The sequence below is a fragment of the Poecile atricapillus genome, chromosome W (genome assembly GCF_030490865.1).
Source record: "Poecile atricapillus isolate bPoeAtr1 chromosome W, bPoeAtr1.hap1, whole genome shotgun sequence".
Lineage (NCBI taxonomy): Eukaryota > Metazoa > Chordata > Aves > Passeriformes > Paridae > Poecile > Poecile atricapillus.
This window is the reverse complement of record NC_081288.1, coordinates 28,006,311-28,023,433: the sequence shown is the minus strand read 5'-3', so window position 1 is coordinate 28,023,433 and position 17,123 is coordinate 28,006,311. Positions and strand designations below refer to the sequence as shown.

The window sequence follows — 17,123 nt, the reverse complement described above, 5'->3', positions numbered from 1 at the left end:
CTGGCACTGTCGCGCAGTGACGGGGCGGCCCGGTAGGTGCGGGGCGGCCGCGCATGCGCCCGGAGAGTGTCACCCTTCCTCTCCGTCTGTCACCTCACGGCTGGTGCCGCTGTGCCGGGGACCGCACCGGGGCCGCCCTCTCCTTCTGTTCCCCTCCGTCTCCCGGAGGGAAGGGCCGTTCAACCTTGTCCGCAAGGGCTCCGGCTGCCGCCTGGCGGCCGCGCCCACACCCCCATGGAGGAGCCGCTGGCGCTGCACCCCGTGAAGCTCTATGTGTACGACCTGTCCAAGGGCATGGCCCGGCGCCTCAGCCCCCTCATGCTGGGTAAGAGCTCGGCGGGGGCACCGGGGCCGCCCCGGCCACCGCCTGCCGGGGGTTCGCGTTCCGCAACCGACCGCCGCGGTCCGGCTTTGCCGCGCCGGGAAATGGGGCCGAAGTCGCCGCCCCCTGCCCCGGGGATGGCGATCCCCGCCCGGTATCGCTCTCCTGAGGGAGCGGCCCGCCGGGGCAGGCTCCCTGAGGGCGCAGCGGGCGGCGGCGGTGTCCGGCGGGCGCAGCACGGCTTGGGATGTGCGGGGCTGGCACGGGGGCCCGGGGCTTGGGAACACAGCGGGGTTTGGCTGCAGGATTCCTGACTCCGCTGTCTTCGGGACGAGCTTTGTCAGTGCGGCAGATCCAGCGGCTCTGGGTCCAGCCTCTTCTCCCCCAGCCGCCCGCTGCCGCTGCGCGGAAGGAATTTACTGGCGGCAGCTTAAAAGTGTTCCTTGGCCCCTGAGGTGAGGGACAGCTCAGTTCCCGACTCCCCGGCTGCTGCGGCGCCGCGGCCCGAAGGTTGAGCTGAAGCAAGGCGCCTGCTGTTTACGAGGTTACTGACTTCGAACGGCTCCATGTTGTGCCGAGGCCGGGCTGGGCTGGTGATGTGGAGCCATCCGCCTTCTCCTTCAGAGAGTTTGTAGGAGTCTGCTGTATGTCTCGTCGAGATTGTGTGCGTTTCCAACAGAACCTGAAGCTTGGGATGGAAAGGAAACAGGTTTTGCTTGACGTTTTGGAAGCATGAATTAGGAACGCAACAAGATATTGTTTTATACCTGTTACGAGCAGATTCTGGCCCGTGTCAGACCAGCAGTCTGTGTGGGATGAGACTTCTCAACAGGCTTGAGTGTCTGAACAGATGGCTCTGTGTAATCTTGTTTTACAGTTTGTTGGCATTCACTTTGCTCATCTGCCCTATGAGGAGATTCTGTGATTTCCTTCAAGCTTAAAATGAAAGTCCAGACAATTCTTAGCTTGAGGTTTCATGCAGGTCAATGATAGATTTGCAAAGTTGAGAAGAAAATAGTACAGAGATCATGTGTATGGTGTTCTGTTATCCAGAGAGCAGCAACCACTTTGGGAGATGTGTGTTTCCCGCACTGGATAACCTCAAAACTTTTTGTGTGGTCAGAGTTGCTTCTGTTGTAGCCCTTAGGGAAGTAGCTTTTCACCTGTCAGGTGAAATAGCCATATTTTATCATGTGCTAAGAGTTATAAATCTTGAGATTACCTGGATGCATGATTTACCTGTGCTTGAGTTGAGTAGAATTTAACCACTCTTATTTCAAAGTGTTGGTCCAAGCAAAGACTGTAATAGAGATAGATTGCCACTATAATTATCTCCATGCCAGTCTTCACGTAGATCAAGCAAAGGCTTTTTAGCTCCCTTCTCGCCTACAAAGTCAGTTTTGGGATCTTATAGCTTTCTGAATTTCCACATAAAAATACGTAGTCCATGACTTCATTTTTGATGCTTTCTAATCTATTCAAACAACAACTTGAAAACTTTGTGCTTGTGATATTGTTTGGTGGTAAAGTTCTGGGAGTCTGAGCAGTGAAAAGGAAAGCTTAAAAACCTGAACACTTCTGGGTAGTAGGGGAAGTGCTACTCGCTAGTACTGCCTGGTAACTGAGTTCAGATGTGTTCATGGAACGTGGCCAGCTAGGCCCGCGTGGTCACAGTGACAATGCAGACTGCAGAACATTTGAGATTGTGTGGATCCAGTGACATGATTGTTCATAAAACAAATCATTCTTTCTTTCTTTCTTCCTTCCTTCAAGTTGTGTCTTCTGTGCATTCACACTCAGCTCTGTTCCAGATGATTTTGGAAACCTCCTCAAAAGCCAAGTGATCAAGAGAATACTCCTCTTACCTCATACACAGACCTTTTTTTCCTTAAAGAACAACAAAAAAACTCTTGCTATTTCTCTGTATATCAACTTTCAGATGGTAAATATCAATTATTTCCTTAGTGGTGTTCATAAACTGTAGGTCATTGGGGAAAGTCATAGAAATTAAAGAAGGCATTTCTTAAAGGATTTACACTTGGCATCTCTGCTTACAGTATTCTTTTCATCAATGCCAAATTTGAAACAGTGCTTTTGCTTTGAGTGATAATTCTGTACTATCACCTAAATTGAAGTATCTTGTTTTAGAAAGAAAAAAATAAATACAGTAATTGATTGTGCTAAAATCAATTTCTGTCAGGCTTGAAAACAGCAGCTCAGGTCCCCTTGCCAGAGGGGGATGAGTCCTGTCTTATGAGACTGCTCGCTGTGAGAGCATCACTGCACTGTGTCTTCTGTTGTGCTAATAGGGTCCAGAGGTATTATGGACTATGTCAGCACAGCCTTCAGAGATCAGCTCTCACTACTAAATGTTATACTGACTTTTTCCAGTATCAGTTCTCTTGTTGTTTAATGATGAATCTGGAAGGGAGAGATGTTTAGCACAGTTCATAGTAGGCTTTAGTGACTTAGTCTTGTCCCTTGGGCAGTCTTTGTTTTTCTTGGCAAATTAACTCTTTTTCTACCCAGTCTGCTTTTATTATTCTTAATTTTCTGTAAGCTTCCTGTAATTTAGTGAATATTTCTATTCTGAAGTATATATGATCAAAAATTGTACTTCAATTGCCTTTGGTATCAGAAGGAGCACATTTAATGTTTATATTGCTCTACACTGCATCTTCTCAATAGCTACTCTTGGTCCTCTCCTCCCATGACTCAGTCCATGACTACATTTGTCTGTTCAACTATGTGATATAGGAAATGTTGACCTCAATTCAGTAAGATTTCTGTTGCCAAGACAGAAAACATAATCCACCTGATTCTGTGGAGGGTAAAGAGGAAAAGGGAATAGTTCAGCTTGCAGTGCAGATTTTGAAATAGATGTCCAAAGGCAGAGAAGTCTTTAAGAAGATTAAAATCCTATTGCATCATAGGCTTAAAGAAAAATGTCTAGCACCTCTCAAAGTTCTGTCCTGTAACTGAGGTTATTGCTTTTGTGATTCATAGAGTGAGCTGGGAGCTTGGTTAACCACAACAACTTTGGCTCCATGTAGTATAAATTGAGTGGACTGGGAGTATGTTTTGGTTGAAATTTTTAAGTGGTGCATTCAGCTGTAGGGACTTAATGGCCCAGAGGGAATTGGAGCGAAAGGTAACTGCTGAAAGACGGTGCCTTCTGCTTGGTTCCATTTTCCCAGGCCAGCACATTTCTCTGCTTCTCCTCCATCTGTTCTGAACAGTGTTGAATTGCTTCAGCATGATATTCTATCAGCTTTGCTCCCAGCATTTGCTGGGGATTTCATGAAAATCGCGTGTGTTACCCTCCCCCAATATAGCCTACTTCTGTCTCTCTAGGCACCTCAAGGAGAAGGGCATTGAAGCAGGCTCCTCCCTCTCCGTTGTTTTTTTTTTTTTTTTGCTTTGGTTGAGCACCCCTGGGTAGCACATAGAAGAAAGTGCTTGACTATGTGCTTCCCTAATTAGAGTAATTTTCAATTCAAAAAAGGCAGGAATCTTAATGAATTGTCCTAGGGAAATTACAACAATATGCAAAGCAGTGCACTGCTAGAAATACCCATGTTGGTTGACCAAATTGTATTGCTTCTCATTCCACAGGAGAACAGTTCACTACTTTTTTTTTTTTTTTTAGAGTCTTTTATGGTTTTCTGGGGCTTACATATCCATTGCAGAGATATATTGTTAAAGGTACTGAGCTTCCTATAATTTCTTAACAGCTCAAAAGCAGGCATAGATCTTGCACTGAGGGTTGGATGTCCTGAACTCCAAATGGGGTAAACTGAGTACCCATCTGCACAGACAGTTCCTTCCCTTATGTCTCAGAACTCTTCTGCCCTTCAGTATAATAATTTGAATTAATATACAAGTGCCACTTTAATTTGATATTTAAAATGCACAGGAATAATCAACATTGTTTGGCCCTCAAGATTAATAAATTACTGTGATGAAAAGAAGATTGATGAGTATCTAATGGCCCTTGTGCTTGGCCTTCCAGACAAATCTAAACATGGAAGTAATCCCGTTCGATTGTATTCTAAAATTATATGGGCTTCCTTCTTCTTTCAAAATCTCCCTGTATCCAAACAATTACAGTCTCCTGAGCTGATTTTACAAGAAGCTAGTCTAACTACTTCATTCTCCATGTTCCTGTGACTAAGATGAGGGTCCTGGAATTGTTTATGTTCTATTTTTCTCATAGGTTTCTGTCTCATGTAAACACCATTAAAGTGTTTGAACTATGAACATTATAAAGAAAATAAAACAGCAAATATAAAAACTTGCTTACTTGCTAGATGATAGTCTGCCTTATTGAAACAAATTGAATCTTTGAGATGCCTAAGCACGCTGATTTATGCTGAACTGGCATCTTCCCCCAGGTTCTAGTGAGTATTTTCAGGAAAGAGCCACAGAAGCACATCAATAAGGGGAAAAAAAAAAGTAAAAAACCAAAACCATGCTCAAGCAAATAAACAGTCAAAAGACATAGCGATCTTGTTTCCAAAGACTGACAGGCTATCTATCCCCCTAAACTCTCACAAATATAACATAGTAGCTGTTCATGTTCATATTCACAGTCTGTGGGAAAAAAAAGGTACCTTGACTTGGATTAGCTTGGAACGGATGCAGATCAAACCCAGCTGATTTGCTTCACATTTTCTTCCAGCTGAGCTGGCACATAGGCAATTTCTCTGGGAGAGTTGATTCCTGATAGCGTGGCCATATGCATTAAAGGTTGTGTGATTAAATGTGTATATCTAAATTTGCACCAACCTTTCCTGTTCAACAGCCTCCTGACCCTTGAAATATTTAACCTAGTTAGCATCATGCTGTTTTGCTGTTTTACCTGGATCACAGAAGAGGTATAGTTGGAAGGAACCACAGTGGGTTATCTGGTCCAATCTCCCTGCACAAGCAGGGTCATCCCAGGCACATTGCACAGGATTGTGTCCAGATGGTTCTTGAATATCGTCGGTGAGAGAAACTCCACAGCCTCTCTGGGCAGTTACTCCAGTGTGTCATCACCTGTACAGTAAAGAAGTTCTCATGTCCAGATGGCTCTTCCTGTGCCTCAGTTTCTGCCCGTTGCCTCATCCTATTGCTTGTCACCACTGAGAAGAGCCTGGATCCATCCTCTAGATACCCTCCCTTCAGATACAGTAAGTGCCCAAAAGAACATCATCCCATCAGGACATTCCTGTCCTGCATTATGAGCATGTGCATCCTCTGAATTAGCTTTACTGTAGGTATTGAGTCAAAGGTAATGCCTGCAGTTTAATGCTGCAGAGGGTTTTGCAGCTCCAGTGGAAATTGCTGGAGAATCATACTTCTCTATACAGTAATGGACAGCCTCAGGTCATGAGTAAATGGCTTGGTTTTGCTGGCAGTAGCAGCACACAGTTCTACCCACATTGCAGTGACCACAGGAGTTGGGAGTGTTGGGCAAGGAGTGGAAGAACAGGAAGCATGGTATCTGCCAGTATCCTGGACAGTGTTTGCAATCCCTTCTTACAGTCCACTCAATTGACTATGGGATCTGAGCTTTATTGCAGTGTAGGATTATTTGGGGAGGTTCATGGCAAGCTTGAGCTTCTGTTTTTTAAGCTGGACAGTGCTGCCAGAAGCAGCTTTATTGGAAAGTGTTGCTGTAAGGCCCAGATACAACTTCTGTCTTAACACTCATAGCAATGCTGTAGCCTTGCTTGGTAATGCTGTTGGGGCATTTGTGTGTATCAAGCCTTCAGAGCCTCTGGGCAAGATATTTTGTGTATAGTGGTCAATGTCAAGCAGAGGGCAAAACATAACTCGGTGCAGGCTGCCCTGATTGCTCTACCTGAGCTTATCAGGCGTGGCAGTGAGCTGTTCCCTGTTCTGTGCAGTGTCTGAGTCTGGGAGAAAGGGCAAGAAGAGTCATAGAGGAGGATTCCCATCAGAGCAAAACTTCAGGAGGAAGATGATTATCTGTGAAGGTCTGTACGTAACCTCTTACATGACAAACAAGCAACACTGAGATTCTTGCTGAGCAGCAGGAAAGGAAGCTGCCTGAGTTCCTCAGAAACTGGTGGCCATTGATTTATTTGTCTGTGGCTCAGTTTGAGTTGAAATAACAACAGCCAACCTGTGAAGCTGGGGTACTGCAGCAGCTTACCAAAAGTTCTGTCTTGGTTGTCTCTGGGTGATGCATACATGGCCAATAATGGCAGGTTTCTTAGGCTTGGGATTCCCCCAGCAGAGTTGTCATCAAAGACTCTTGCCTCTGACCAAACACAGTCCACCACAGGAAGAAAGGGATTATATTTTGTGTGTAGCAGGCTGGAGAGCTACCACAAATGCCTTATTGTCAGCAGTGCTGCAGATCTGATGTGTGTTTTCCACAATGCCAGCTTGGTTAATGACTTCTAGGAGCCAAGGAAAAATAGTGGGTCTGCAGCTTCATTAAGATTTTCAAATCAGTGTTGGCACAAACTGGCTGAGCTGAGCAGCCACAGACAGACCTGCCTTGTGAAGATAGGCAGCTTTGCTTGCCAAAAGCTGTTCTGTTGTTGCCCTGGCAGTTGCTGCCTTTGGACTGCTACAGACTTCATGTGTAGCATTAAAGATTGGACTGCAGTCCAAAGCAAAGTCCAATTCCAGAATTCTGCTTGGATTTTGTACATACGACCAGATAATTACTTTGGTGAAAAGGGCCCTCTGGAATTCCTGCTCAAGGTAGAGCCAACAAGAGCAAATTCTTCAGAGCCCAGGACAGCAGAGTTCTAAGTATCTGCAAGGACTGAAATCCCACATGGTCTCTGGATTCCTGCCCCAACGTTTGACCATCTTCATGATAAATGTTTTTGCTGCTTCCTACTGAATTGTGAATTTCTCATTTTCCAGCTAGCACCTGTTGTCTTTCACTATGCATATCTGAGTAGAGCAAGGATCCCCTTTCATCCATACCTGTTGGGTACTTGTAGACAGGAATACAGACTCTTTCCTTTCTCTTCTTGAGGATGAACACAGGTTCTCTAAGCTCTTCTTCAGTACAGTAACTACTCCAGCCTGGTACATCAGTGTATTTTGTACTGTGGTGGTACAAAAATGGACACAGCACTCCAGATGTGGTCTCACAAGTGTCAAAATGGAGGACAGAGTCACCTCCCTTGAATTGCAGGCTGCAACCTTGCTAGAGCGGCCCATTGTGTAGCCTTTGCTGCAATGATCTTTTCGGGTAGGTGTTGTGATTGCACGAGCAGGTCCTGGCAGCATCTGTGACATTGTCAATATCTACTGTAGGTCTTGCACCTTTCTACAGAATCTAGGTACAAAGTGGCAACTCTCTGGAAAGTCTTTCATTATTGTTTGCTGCAGGTGTGTGAGAAAGTAAATATTAAAATGTTCTCTTTCAATTTAGCATGCAAAGAGCAGGCACAATTCTAATATGTGCTACCTTTGAAATGGTTTGTTTCTCTGGTCTGAAACATAAAGTTCAAGTTTCTAGTGAAAAATTTATTTATTGTGAGCAAATGTGTAATAATTTGTTAATAGATACACAGAACGCTAACCAGGCAAAGCCAAAGGGCAAAGCCAACCAGAGGCCAGTGCCACCTGTGGTGCTGAGCCTCCAGGGCCAATGGGTGCTGGCAGCTCCAGAGTGCAAGGTGAAACCTCTGATGGGGAGATGTGGAACAAGGGCCAAAGGATGACGAAGCACAAAAGTGGGACATTCTAAAGGACCAGCAGATGCTTCTGAGATACTGCAACACAGTGTTCTGCTTCTGTCATTACTGCCATTCTCTTTTGGCCTTCATCCTACTCCAAGCCTACGTTTCTCTACAATGGATTGACAGGGAATGTGGTTTCTGCCTGGCTGTGTTCCATGGGAGTGACAGATCAGTCCACCTGCTTCAAAACTACGTGTGCTCACTTCAGATGATGTTTCTATTGTCACAACAGCCTTTTCCCTGTCTCTGCTCTTCCATGTCTCTCATCTGAAGCAGGTACTTACTTTGCTTCAGACTTGAGTGGAAAAAAATGTGTTAGTGATTGCTTTTTCTTGTGGCAAAGGAGTACTCAGTCTAGTGCTTGGGTTCAAGAGAATACCAAATATTGGCATGCATGTAGTTTTTCTGTTCTAAATCTGCTTTCTGGGCGTTATGCACCTTGTTCAGGAAATAAAGTTAGAACATAGCTCCCACAGCATCCACTGGCACCCTACAAGCTCCCAAAGGAAGGGTACCAGGGACCAAGACTTTAGGTTATGAAAAATAAAATAATTAAGCCTAGAGCCATAAAAGCTGGTGACCTTTTGGAAAGAGGTTTAATCTTGAGATCCTACCATGAACAGAAGAGAGGTTTAGGTCTCCTGCTTCTAGGAAACTGGAAACACATTTTGAAAGGGACCTTTTCTTTGAGACACAATTATATTATCGGTGTAGTGGTGCCTGAAGCAAGTCTTTGCTGCTGTGTTCTGCAAAACACACAGCTTGATAACTTGTATAAATTTCAGTGCTGTACTTTTCTACCTCAGCTCCCACTTAAACTAATTTTTAAGGGCAGAGAGAGGGAGGGAAAGGAGGAAACTGTGGAATACATTATAGAGGCTACCACCACTGGTCATGTGTTTGTCAGACCTCTCATCAGTTACTGAAAAAGAGAACTGAATAATACACTCTGCTGGCTAGCAGCCTGCAGTTATGAAATCTGTCAAATTCAACTCTTCTGCTCCTGATTGAAGACTCTAATTTTAGCAAAATGTTTTCTTTCTTGGTCTGTAGAGAAAACACCTAAAGAAGGTAAGCACTGGCAGGATAGGATGGTATTGCTACCTCTCCCTGCCGGGAGGGAAGAAGTACAACAGTAGTGTGGATTGAGCAGGTAATTTGAAAGACATTCTGGACTTTGTAGAAGCAACTCTGGATTAAACCTTTGGTGTTGCTGTCATGGTGAAATGATAAGCATGGTTCTTGAGTGATTGACAGAAAGTAGGCTGAAATGTGGAAAATACATTGCTAATAAGTCTTCTTTTCTCTGCATACAGGGAAACAGCTGGATGGCATCTGGTAAGTGACTAGATTTAAATTGTGTCATGTGCAATAACACTGGTGTAGGAAGTATTTTCAATATGCAATTATATATGCTTCAGATCTTAAGAGTATTTTGTTGTGGAAGAGAGACCAAGATACTTTTTGTTCCTGAATACAGACTGGCAGTAAGATGATGTTCAGTCAGGTGATAGTAAAACCACTGTTCAAAGCCCAGTGGACCCCATGGAAAAGGGTGTTGTTAGTAGTTGTGGTTTTGTGCACTGTGTACTTTTTCAAGGGTAAAATCGTGTCCTTGTCCCAAGCACTTTGTGTTATAATTCCAGGCATGACTAAACATGAGAGTAAAAGAGTATGTGGGAAGAAGGTATTACAAGATCAATTCTTCTGCCATATGAGAGCAGCATCTGTATTCAGTCACAAAAAACCTCTAATTTCCTATATTTCATACCAAGAATTTTGATACCAGATGAAGAAGACTTGTTCGGGTTTGGAGTTTTTTTTAGAGGCAAGAAAACCCCTAAACCCTTGTCCATCTATTTTCCTTTCTACTGATCCATCTCCAGTGGTTGTCCGACCAGCTTCTCAGCCAGTGAGAAGTCTCTGTCAGTGTGGTAGCAGGGCTAGTTCCGTCTCTGAGGGCTGAGCTCACCCTCAGCCCGTTAGCTGAGAGAGGCTCATGCCTGGGCTCTTAGCTAAACCTGTTCTTTCCTAACTGCTTGCAGAATTACAGTAGGCTTGATAATCATTGCTTCCATATCCATTCATGTCCCAGCAGATCCTGTGCCCACTCACAGAAACACATTGACCTTTTCTTTCAGTTATTCCCTTCATTATGTCCTTGAGCTCATAAATTTATCAGTGATTTATGTGCTAGGCTATTTACTTTTTTCCTTCATTTCAACTTTTTCTTTTGTTCTCTGTGGCAGGCACACCTCCATAATAGTCCATAAGGATGAATTCTTCTATGGCAGTGGAGGAATCTCCAGCTGTGCGCCTGTAAGTTAAACTTAATTTTCTAATAATTTTTTATAGGGTTACCAGATCAGAATTGCTTGTGTTACTGTCTTTTAGAAAAGCAGCAAAAGACTTCTAAATTCAGACAGATGCTGAAGCCAGCTGCTTGTCATGGTTTCCCATGGAACTGAGGGTACTGAGGGTAAAGGGAGCACGGTTAAAGCCCAACCCAGTTCAGGTTGGGGTTTGCTTCTTCTGGTACCGTCTATCTATCCAGAACACCTTCTGCAACTGCTTTGCCAGTGACACCTTGTCCAATTCTGTGTCATTAAATATTGCATGCAGACTTTTTAAGGGTGAAAAAAAGCCCCAAATTATGATATTTTCTCAGACCTTTCTGTTCTTTAAGAGGTAAAATAGATGGGCCATGCTTCTAAAGCAACATTTTGCCATATCTTAAAGCTTTCAGCCCAGAGAGCCAAATTTACCAGCTGAAATGGAAGTTGCATGTTCCTTTTCATTCTCTTGAGTGCAGAACAAGGGAGCCAGCAGGGCTTTTTTTCTTGACAAACACACCAAAAGTTCCTTCTTTTGTGCCTGGACAAACCATAATAGCTTTATTCAGTAGAATAAATTCAAAACTCAAAAAAAAAAAAATCAGCCGGATCATTTGACATTATCTTCTGCCTGTTCTTTTTTACAGGGAGGGACACTTCTTGGACCTCCAGACACAGTTGTTGATCTGGGGAACACTGAAGTCACTGAAGAAATTTTTCTGGAATACCTTTCCTCTTTGGGGGAATCTATGTTCCGGTAAGTAACAGCTTGTACTGGAAAACTTGTATACCAAAAAGGTGCAGAGTGGAGGAGGGTGTTATGAAATCAATCCAACTCACAGCTTCTGTCCGCTTACTCTCTCATTTGGTACTCTTCAAATATGGGCTGGACTGATGCACTAATAAACGCAAGGAGCTACTTTCTAGTCTGGGAAAGAAGCATTCTTCTGGGAAGTCTTTCACACTGTTTTTTGTAAAATTGAATAATGCCTGAAATGCTTTTGAGAGAATCGCCAGGGAAAATTAAATCTCTCAGTAAATAGCAGTTTGCCCTGTGAGTCATAGGTAGTCACTGTAGTAAAGCTGCCAATTTTCACATGAGTAGAAGCAAGGTCTTGACTGTTAAAGAGTCTACTCTGCTTCTCACAAGAATAGGAAACCACAACATTTAGTGTTCTGGCTGTCTTTCAGAGTCAGTAATTCCTGTGATTTCTCATTACTGCTACCGTGGTTTTAATTGAAGAAACCTGACCTCACCTATTCTCTCAAAAATGGTTGTATTAAATTCAAGAATGCAGAGAGATGTCATTTTCCACCCTGATTCAATTGAATTTGAGGGTGATTTGATGTATGTATTTTACCTATTTGCCTTGGAATTCTTTGGGTGGGACGAGGAAGTGCTAATGTAAGGAGATGTACAGGTGTAAGTTTTTCTGTTTTTGTAAGATTTATTGCTGAATCTGTTTGGTTTTGTTTCAATTTATTTTCTGTGGCACAGAGGAGAGTCTTATAACCTCTTTGAACATAACTGCAACACCTTCAGTAATGAAGTGGCACAGTTTCTGACAGGAAAAAAAATCCCTTCCTACATCACTGACCTTCCATCTGAAGTTCTTGCCACGTGAGTATGGATGCCCCTCCTCTCTCTGGCTGCTTCATGCTAATGCTTAAACATTTGACAGAGCCAGCAGCACCAGTTTCTGATGGATCTGTCTGAGAACCAGCATAAGATTAAGGAGAGGATGCAATTTTCTTTACATCAACACTTGCAACACTGTATGACAAGTGCTAACTGGCACTGGTGTTCCAAAAGACAGGAGAAGGTTGTCATTCTGCCTTTAACTTAAACTAGCTACTTTGTGATGGTCTCTTATATGTGACCAGACAAGCTTGGAAAGTTTCAGAAAATAGTGCAAGGGTTTTTTTTCCCTCTTAGACAGCCAGTATCTGTTAAAAGTCATTTCTCTAAGCACCATAATGGCAGCAGAGGTGTCAGTTTGCTTGTGAAGAGGCAGGGGAGGTACAATTTTAAAATTAATGCTGCAGTTTTAAAACTAAGATTGGGTGGGAGAAGAGGATATGGGAAAAAAAGGAAATTAAGAATTCCTGCCTTGTAATTCAGATATTTTTTTTTAAACTCTCAGCTGGTGAGGATCCCAGTAGGATGATGTGGGCTCCATCATTTAGGTCTTACTTCTCTTAATAGTGGTATAACACATTCTTTGTGAGACATGTGTCTTCTGCCCTGGACTCTTAGCCCTTCAGATCTCTCAAAATCAGATAAAGTCTGTAACAGAGTGAGTCTTATTGAAAGATAAACCAGGTGCTACAGATTGCAACAGAAATTATTCTGGGAGTGTTGAACCATTGTATTTTAAGTGAGCTAGAGGCTATTCTTTTGGCAGGTCTCAATATTGATGTACTTATGGAACACTGCAGTTGCATAATAGGGATTTTGTTTGCACACTTAAGTAGAATGAATTACTGAGAGCTGGTTTCAGACAGTATTACATTAGCAGACTAGGCATGTTAGGACTCAGAACTACCTTATATAAAATCATATTTAAGTTTCTTAGTTATTGAAGGGTAAACTAATAGGTTAAATTATTTTGCTTTAGTTTGTACTGGAAGTCTTGTCTTCAAATTTGCTTCTAGAATGTTGGTTTGATTGAACTCTAGGAGGTGACTGCACTTCAGTGGTAAATGGGAGTTGCTGACAAAGTAAACTATTTGAGATGTTTATTTCTTTACCTTCTCAGACCTTTTGGACAAGCTTTAAGGCCCCTCCTGGACTCCATCCAGATCCAGCCACCCGGAGGAAATACCTTCAGCAGACATAATGGACAGAGCTAACAGGAGTGACCCAGTGTGCCCAGCCTCACCAGGCCTCTTCCTTTTTAAACATGAATCTACCAGATTTCTATTTTATAATTTCTCATGAGAATTAACTCTACAGAAGTTACAAGACAAGTTTTAAAATTTCCTGGGGAGAGAATTTATCAGGGTGCATGTAAGACAATGCTACCAAAAATATTGCCATAATTTCTAATAGTATTATACTAATTTATAAAGGCTGTCTTGCCCAAATAGGCTGACACTTTCTACATAACTCCTGTGCTGGTAAGTGGAAATTCATTCCGTGAGCATTCAACAGCCCATGACACAACTTGAAGTAAATAAGGGGATGTCCTGGACATCCCTTGCAGACTTGCATGTCTTTGTCTTGTCAGTGCTTCTATTTTGGGGGTATTTGCTAAAGTCTAGCAAAAAAAGCAGAGCAGGTACTGGTAGCCTAGGAAGTGAAGGTATCCCAGGATTAGTCTGCATATTTCACTGACATTTGCTCAGGGGAAGAGCTGAACTCATCTGATTAGGATATTTGCAGTGGCACATGTGTATGGGAAAGGCGATGAAGCTGAATCTTGTGTCAGTGTCACACTCAGAAGCTGACCTTCAGTGGGACTTGCTGTGGTGGGAGGGAACCTGGAGCTGAAGGTTACCAAGAGCCTTGCAATGCCAGATCCAAGAGTTACGGGAAAGAACCAGCTGAACAGAATCTCATGAGCAGAAGTGGTAGAGACAAATTTCAGGTCAAAGTAAAATGAAGTGAAATGTTTCCTTTTCTCACACATAAGTTTATCAGCATATAGACAGACATTGTTAATGCATAAGAACTGTATTTTCTTGGTTTGGTTTTTTTTTTTTTTTTCCTTACAAAGCCAGAGTTACGGTACAGTAAGGCAGGAGTAGCATGGCAACTGCATGATAATACCAGTTGGACCAATTTCTGCCTTCAATATCCAACTGCAGACACAGTAGGAGTTCCAAGTTTCATTAATAGTGCTGCCCTATCCAAAGCAGTCAAGCATATCAGGGCTCTCTTTAAGAGAAGTAAGTGCTAGGTCTCCCCAAATGTAAAGAAAATGAGGAAGAGTAAAATTAAGCTTTTCTGTGAAACTGAGTTTCTTGGGGTACATGCAGAAGCAGTCCTGTCCTTAGATTAACCTTTGATTATATCAATACTGCATCTTCTAGTTTAAGATTTTTAGAGCTTTGCAATTACTTGCAGTGGGAAAGAACAGGGGAATGAAAAAATAGGCACAATGTTTTCTTTTCATGCATGTATATACACTACTTTCCTGAACAATTTTGTAGCAGTTAAATTTAGGAAGGAATATAAGAAAGACATCAGACAAACCCCAGAACAATGCTGATGCTCTGTAAATGGGGATTGCACATCCCAGATGCTGCCAACAAAGCATCTATGCAAATGTACAGCCCTTTGTCCAGTGCTTTGTTGTGAAAATTATTGCTGCAAGTTCAGTCCTGCATCTCAAACTTCCTGCACTGGAAACTTCTTACATACCTGAACGAGGTGTCTTTTATCTGCTGGGTTCTTTCTCCCAGAGTAATGCAGACTGATAAATTTCCCACGCTGTTACTCTGTGTGGACTATAACAGTTTGTTTTTTTGAGGGGTTGGAATGGAGGGAAAACTGCAATTTTGTCACTGTCAAATACTCAGTTGTCCTGCACATTGTGGAGCCAGTGCACAGATGGGAATAGGCTATTGTCAGGCCATTCTGCTGTTTCATACTTACTTGCTCTCAGCAGTGGCCCCTGCAGCCCAGATGCTCCTTTTCCTTGTCATTCTCAGTTTGTGCCATGAACTTCTCTTTAAGCATTTCATTTGATAGACTGGACTTGGAGATAACTGTAGCAGTTACTACAGATGGCTTTATACAAAAGCTTTCAATCTTATCCCCTCCAAATGTCCTGTTTGCAGAAAATGTTCTATGAAAGCCCATTATGAATACCTTTTGATGATCCTGAAGGAAGGATCGGTGTTTGGTTTTGCTAAGCCATAGCTTAGTTTTCCTGTCTAGTATATATGTTATCTCCATACATGTTTGAGAAGATCAACCAGCCTTTCATCTTAATACACACATGACTGTGCCACAAAATGCTGTAGATCATGTTAGAGATCTTGGAGCTTCCTCAGTTGAGCAGGTACACTTGAGCTGACACAGTGCAGCCCAACATCCTGGTGTGCTCGTTTGGTACCTGCAAGCAGCACAGCTGTGGTTGCTTGCCTTTCAGCAAATTATCACTTCAGGCACAGCTGCCTGTGATGGAAGCACTGGTGCCATGGTTTCTACCCCACACACTTACACAATGAAGATATGCCCTGTATATCCACCACTTTGGATGTCCTGAGCCTAGTTGCTGCTTGGCTGCCTACTTCAGGACTTGTTGCATCCTCTTGGGGCAGGAAGAAAAGAAATACATTCACCCTGTGCATTTTGCAATCTGCCTTTTCCCCTCCTGAGCAGCCCTTTTGCAGAGATAATGCTCTTACTTTAAGGTCACTGGGTGACCTTAAAATTTCACTCAGCCGTGTATTGTTTGTTTGCAATAGTCAAAGAGCTCTTGGGCTTGGGACCTACTTTTGTGTTTTGTGGCAAAAGAACTGTAAGAGGGAATCCTCTTTGCTTGGTCTTACTGGGTACTGAGACCCCTGTACCCCGTAGGACTGTTAGGAAACCTGTCTTCTCCAAAGATGGTTATGTGTAAATTGCAGGACTGTGCCCTCAATGTTCCACCCAGCTGAAAACAAGCTAGACTGAGAAGTGTATGTAAATGTATATAGGTGATGAACTTCAGCCAGCTAATGGACAAAGGGGCAGGGAAACTGAACTCCTGAAAGGGAGCAGAACCCTTCTGCCCACACTCATTATTCTGTCTTGTATTGCTGAGGTTCCCCCCCGTGCCATTTTAAAAATGTTAATAATGTCTTTAGGCAGAAAGTGATGTTTTGGTTTACTTGTGGGTTTTTTTCTATTACAATAAAAAGAAATACAACACATTTTTCTGATTGAATGCATGTGTTCACACGGCTGCCCAGCCAATGCATCTGACCAGAAGTCATTATCTTCGCTCTGGTCCCACCTGGGAAGTGCAACATGAGAAATTGTCCAAGCAGTTTGTGCCAGGTGCTGCTGCTGGAAGTAGCGGTGGCAACTGCCCTTTGCTAGAACTGGCCAAAGGCAATACTCCTACTTAAGTTTGGGAAATTTTTTCTTCTGTAGGTACCACAGCATTTAAAACCATACTCCTGAGGCATTACACAGCTTGGATGAGGTGAGTGAAGATGTTCTGTCAGCACAGGTTTTGTTCAGCCCTTGGTCATCTAAGTCTGCAAGTATGAAATGTCTAACATCTGCTGTTGAAGAAGAGTTTTAATGTGGAAAAAAGTATTTTTCTGACTGCCTTGATACTACTTCAAAGAGGGGGGAAAAAAGAAACAGAGTAAAAAGTAGACTTCATGGCTGAGTTCTTCTGGAGCTTCAGAGGGGATATTGGGGAGGATTACGTAGCACTGCCTAAAATATCTGGCTCTGGGGAAGAAATTCACTCTGTTTTGTTCAGCCTTCTGCATGCTTATTGATGGCATCCAAAAGATAAACCACACAGTTTGCTGTTTGTGTAACAGTATCAGCACAGTACAGTAGAGGTCTTGTAACAGAAGGGGATTGTAACAGAGATGCATGATTGTGGTTATTTTGGCCTTGTTCTTCGGATGTGGTGCTGGTTTGCTACCACGTACTAGTATTGGCCACACATAAAATACCTGTTTCCAGGTATTTTAATTTTTTTTAAATACTTTTTGAAAATTAAATTTTAAAACTAAAAGGAAAACCTTGAACTTAATGGCAGCTGTAAACTAATGCTCACAGACACTTGCCTTCTA

General features: G+C 43.0%; 1 protein-coding gene across 1 annotated transcript; it reads left to right on the top strand.

The window, feature by feature from the left end:
• The first annotated feature begins 53 nt into the window (after positions 1–53).
• LOC131591785 (desumoylating isopeptidase 1-like) lies at positions 54–16,183 on the top strand. The gene is given in 8 exon segments (XM_058862838.1): positions 54–69; positions 72–122; positions 125–325; positions 9,357–9,378; positions 10,290–10,359; positions 11,021–11,130; positions 11,872–11,994; positions 13,133–16,183. Coding segments are annotated over 8 exon segments (687 nt in total). The 3' UTR covers positions 13,227–16,183.
• The last annotated feature ends 940 nt before the right edge of the window (positions 16,184–17,123 follow it).